Below are 5795 nucleotides of genomic sequence, written 5' to 3'. Positions count from 1 at the left end.
ACCTGTCGAAGAATTCAGCCTATCATGAGCGAACTAAGCACATTGATGTGAGGCTGCATTTCGTCAGAGGAGTAATCGAGCGTGGAGAAGTCCAAGTGCTGAAGGTTTCGACTGAAGACAATGTTGTTGATATGATCACCAAGACATTGTCGAGTTGCAAGTTTTTCCACTGTATGCAGTTGATAAAGCTGCATGAAGAAAGCTAGTTTGTTCCCTTGATGTTGTAGAGTTAGATCCAAGGTGGAGATTTGTGAGATATTGGATCGAACTCTAGTATGGCCGAAGGGTAGCTTCTTGGTTCGACAGGGTTAAGCATGATGTCGAAGGTTGTTCACATGCTTGTGTCGAAGATGCTAGGATTGTTAGCATGTTAAATTAGGTTTTAGTGTTTAAACCCTAATTTGTTAAGTTAGCTTGTTTATTAAGTTGGCTTGTGTAATGGGCCTTGTGGAAAAAGCCCATTAGTTAGTATGTTAGGTTTTATTATAAATAGCATACTAGTCTCTCATCATTGCTAAGATGCAAATCCTAATTTAGGGTGAGAGAGGTTATTTGTTATTCTTGTAAACTTTTGTAATCTTGTTTTAAGAGAAAGTGAAAGAATAGCAGTTATAACCAATTCTTGTGTTCTTATTTTCTTCCCTAATTCCCTATTATACTTTGTTATTGGTATCGTTTTTCACAACAGTATGGGTGGAGGTACATATATCTTACTACCCACCCCAATCCATACTCGCAGTATATATTGATATAATGTCATTTATATTATTATATAAAAATGTATGTATAACTTTTAAAAAACATATCGTTATTAAACTATTACACATTTTAATAAAAAAATTTATCTATTTCTTAACTTAACTATACATCCATAATTTTTTTAATATTGTTAAAAAAAATTAAAATTATATGATATTTTGTAATTAATTGATTTAATTTTACTACAAACGCGGGTAAACAGGTATGGGTATGGGTATTGAGGTACCCATATGGCACGAATACCGGTATGAACATTTGTGTCGATGCGGGTATGGGCTCGGGTATGTGAATTTTTGAACTACGTGTATTATAGTATCCTGCCTAGGGGTGTTCAAAACCAAACCGGCCCAATACAAAACCGCAAAACTGAACTGAATCAAACCAAAACCGCAAAAACCCGCATTTGGTTCAGAAGTGTTTGAGCCATTTTTTTAACAAAATTGAGCGGTTCGATTCGATTTACGGTTTGTAATTTACAAACCAAACCAAATCGAACCAACCCGCATTACGTTAGAACCAACATTCATTTAACTCACATCCAACTCAAACTCAAACGTATTATGTCTTAGTTTTACGATTACGAATGATTTTCCCTTCCTCATACTAAATGTTTTAGTTTAAATCTTCTCAAATTTCACCTAGCGGTATTGCACATTTTTTTCATCTTCTTTTCCAAGTACATATCACCTCTTCTTCTCTAGTCTCTCATCTCTTAAGTTATTTCTTTTTCATCTTATTATTTTTATTCTACTGTTCTCTCTTCCAATTACGTTTTTAATGCTCCTCGTATTCTCTAATCTCTCATGTCTTTTGCTCTTTATTTTTTATCTTCTATAATCTTTCACTCCTCTTTTTTTTTTTAATTTCATTATAATGCTTTTGATATTGTTTTATGTTATTATTTTACGTTTTTTATTCCACTTTTATCTAATCTTATTTTGTATATTAAATAAAAAATTGTTGTCCAAATTTAATGAGTTTTATTGTTATTTGATAATGCATAAATGATGTATCTATGACACAATAATTTTAACTACAAAAAACAAATCAACCGAACCAACCCAAACTACATTGGTTTGGTTTGATTTGAATCGATTTTATTTCTAGAAGTCAACCGAACCACACACTTTTTTCTCTTGTGGTTCAAATATTTTTTACGTAAAAACTGCTCAAACTGCACCACGAACACCCCTTATCCTACTTAAACCTGCCCATTGTCATGGATCGATGACACAATTTTAATTAAAATTATTCAAATGTATTTGATTAAAAAGCTTTTTTTTAATATATTAAGAAATAAATTACTTATTTTAATTTTTGAAATCAAAATTATTGAGCTAATAAAATATATGCACATCTTATGCCTAATAAAAATCATTTTAATTAGACTTTGTAAACCTATTTTATGTATATATAAAACTTAAAACTAAATCTATAGATGTGCACGTACGGTTGTTGCCACATAAAATAAAAAATAAATATCAAGTTCCAAAGAAATGTTGTTTTGTTTGTCTTGTGGTGGAATTGAATATATTCAAATTTGACAAATTTGCTATGTCACTTTCACTACAAAATACAAACGAAAGAACAGTGAAACTCTATGTTTGCATTACTATAGTTACATTTTAAATTTTTGTTTGGAAGTATTATTCTTTTAAAATATTGTTTGATTTGATGTATCTTATCCTCTGAACTAATAATGGCTCCTCTCCCATTTTGAGCCAAACAAATTTATCCATGTATATACCCTCAACCTTGAACTTTAAATTGCTTTCTTGTTTGTTCCACCAAATTCCAAGTTGTTGTAAAATTTAAAAATAGCTAGTGTTTCATTTCACAATATTGCCTTTTGGCTTTTATATATGTTTGGTACAAAATAGACCATGCAAGAAGGAAGGATTAAAAAGTTGAAATACCTATTTAGCCCACTTGGACACTATTTTTGTTAGAATCGTTTACATCAAACAAACCATTAATAGGTGTACAAAGTCTAACAGATGAGAGTGCTTTGTTGAAATGTTTTGCTTTTGTGCCAAGGTACTCATTCCAAGTTACTGACCTATAAAGAGGGGGTTTTGTTGGGCCTACTAATTTTGCATGTGGACAAATCTCTACATTGGAAGGGGGTCCATATAAATAAGCAACGGAAAATCTTTGTCGGGTCCGGTTTACTAAAACTCGATGGAGCACGCTAGGGTATAGTCCGTTCGATAAAATATGAAAGAGGTCGCCCACGTTGACGACCAAGGCTCCGTGAAGCGGAGGAACTGTGACCCACCCTGAACCCTCGCGCTGAACTTGTAACCCGCTTATGTCGTTTTGAGAAAGGATAGTTAAAAATGTAGAGTCCGTGTGCGGGGCAAGACCCATCGCGTGATCCGGGTCCGGACAACTAGGGTAGGAGTTTAGTTGGAGAGCTGCACAAGCTTTTTCAAATTGGGCTTTTGACCCGGCCCATTTGATATCTTCCTTTGTAATACCAAGAGAGTCCAACATTAGACACATTAATTTTCCTGCTAACTTTTTCATGGTCTCATCATATTGCATGACAATATCACTGAAAAGACAAAACCACAAAAATCACATATAATTAGGAGAGTGTTAGGAAAAATCAAAACATAGTTGACTAAATAATTAAGAAATTTCAAAACATAAACTAGTGGATTTGGTGCAATTGATTCTCATGATTAGTTTACCCTTTCATTCTTCAAAGGGTGTGTGGGTCCATAAATAGATATATACATTCACACACACATAGCTTTCATTTTGATCTTTGCTAAGTGAACTATAGGATAAGAAAATGGGCTTATATAGTTTGGCCATTAGTACCGTCGCCACACAAAAAAAATATTTTAAAAATTTATTTAAAAAGAAAAATAGAATAAATTTGTGAAAAAGGATAAGATATTATAGAGAAGAGATAATTAGTTTAGTTTAGTTTTTTTTTATTATTAATGAGAATTGAGGACACATTACCACACTTATCTTTATAATTGAAATATCTTGAAATTTAGTTTAGACTTAACTTAATATCACAAAATTAAGTTTTATATATATATATATATATATATATATATATATATATATATATATATATATATATATATATATATATATATATATATATAGGTTTAATATGAGACTCTTAACAATGACACGTACCAGTATTTAGCATAATCTTGAGGCCAAAGTTGTCGAAAATGGTCAAGAGGGGAACCGACGATAGTAAACCCCTCATACCACATGAGTTTGGGGAAGAAGGAAGAGATACGAGCAAGACCATATCCCGAAACGCCATCCGGGGAACGAGTGGCTTTGACTTTTTGTTGAGAAGGAAGAGAGAAAAGTGTTTGTCCAAGCCATTGAATATCCTCAAGAAGGTTTAAGGGGATGCCATGGTTCATTACTTGATACACCCCCCATGTTTTGCATGCAAGTCCTATTAGCTTTGAAGCATTAGGGTCATTGAGATCAATAATAGGGACACTAGTACTACTTTCCTTCACAATATTATTGGAACTAATAAGGGTGTGATCATCAAGGTGTGTCCAATTGTAAGACTCAGGAAGTTCTTGAAGTGAGTTGAAATCAGGGTGCTTGTGGTTAACGTGCACAGGGTGTGCTCTATAGGCTTCGGAGAGTGAAGGCATAGTGAGAAGTTTATGTATTTTGCAATAAACTTAGAAAAAATAATGAAGATGAAGTGAGAAAAATGATTGTGTGGGAAGTTAGTATATATAGAGGTGATGGAGTAGATGACGACAATGTTGCCCTTACTCTTAACCCAAAGATAGAGAAATTAAGATTGTTGTTTTTTTCTTAAATTTATTTTCATCCTCAGGTGTTGATTTTGTTGTTGGAGAGAAATCATTCTTGCTTAATTATTATATATTTATAGTTAAATAAATATTTATTTTAACTCTGTGATTTTGAAGAATTTTAGGAAATTTTAGGTATTCGTTTGGTGAAGATTTAGTAATTAAAAGAAGAAAAAAAATTAAGTTTAAATTCGTCAAGGTTGTAACAATTCATAAGTTTTGTTCTAATTTTAATTGGATCCCGCGCTCCTATACAATACGACTGCTCTTTTGAATTAATCAATTCTTGTGTAGGATATTGAATTTTTATAATAAAATATTTAAACGATTAAATTTTGTAATATAAAAATAATTTGATAAATAATAAATAAATTTACATAAAAATTATATTAGTCGGAATTTAAATGCATTTTAGGTAATTCTAAAAAAATACTAATAATAAACTATAAATAATTTGTTATTAAAAAATTTAATATTATATATATATAATATTATTTAATACATTTATAAAGAGGTGTATATGAGAATGACATTTTTATGTGAGAACATGAAAATAAATATAAATTATAATATTTTAAAATAAATGGTGGAGATTATGCGTCATTTTTTTTGTCTCTCTTCTATTATTATAATGAAATGATGGAGGAGAGGAAAAAAAGAATTACATTCTCATGTTTAGATTCATTATCATGTTATCACATAAAAATGTCATTCTGATATAATACGTTATATATTATTATATATATATATATATATATATATATATATATATATATATATATATAGGGGATGTATATATATATATAGGGGATGTATCAAGTAGGAGGAATTTTTAAATAAGAGATAAGATGATTCAATGCTAATCATTGGATTAATCAAGAAAGAGAATTATATATATATATATATATATATATATATATATATATATATATATATATATATATATATATATATAGCATATCAAGTGAGAGCATTTTTAAATGAGAGATGAGAGGAAGAAATATCAATCATTGGATTCATCAAGAGAGAGAAATTAATAGCCTCATTAATGTATTAACATTCTATCTCTTGATAAATCTAATGGTTGATATTTCTTCCTCTCATCTCTCATTTAAAAAAAGCTCTCACTTGATATGCTCCCATATATATATATATATATATATATATATATATATATATATATATATATATATATATATATATATATATATATATATA

General features: G+C 30.1%; 1 protein-coding gene across 1 annotated transcript; it reads right to left on the bottom strand.

The window, feature by feature from the left end:
* Positions 1-2569: 2569 nt before the first annotated feature.
* On the bottom strand, positions 2570-4474 carry LOC131624963 (gibberellin 3-beta-dioxygenase 1). Its single transcript, XM_058895887.1, has 2 exons — positions 3922-4474; positions 2570-3316 (listed from the first exon to the last, which is right to left on the bottom strand). Exons 1-2 carry the CDS (start codon positions 4407-4409, stop codon positions 2680-2682), a joined length of 1125 nt encoding a protein of 374 aa, XP_058751870.1. The 5' UTR covers positions 4410-4474; the 3' UTR covers positions 2570-2679.
* Between the last annotated feature and the right edge of the window lie 1321 nt (positions 4475-5795).

The sequence above is a fragment of the Vicia villosa genome, unplaced genomic scaffold, assembly GCF_029867415.1.
Source record: "Vicia villosa cultivar HV-30 ecotype Madison, WI unplaced genomic scaffold, Vvil1.0 ctg.000175F_1_1, whole genome shotgun sequence".
In the NCBI taxonomy this organism is placed as follows: domain Eukaryota; kingdom Viridiplantae; phylum Streptophyta; class Magnoliopsida; order Fabales; family Fabaceae; genus Vicia; species Vicia villosa.
Note: the sequence above shows the minus strand (reverse complement) of the source record. Positions and strands in the feature narration are given on the sequence as shown.

Coding starts and splice junctions, on each gene's coding strand:
- LOC131624963 (XM_058895887.1), bottom strand. CDS start 4,409: ATGCCTTCACTCTCCGAAGCCTATAGAGCACACCCTGTGCACGTTAAC. Junction 3,317..3,921: donor CAAGATTATGCTAAATACTG/GTACGTGTCATT, acceptor TTGTCTTTTCAG/TGATATTGTCATGCAATATG.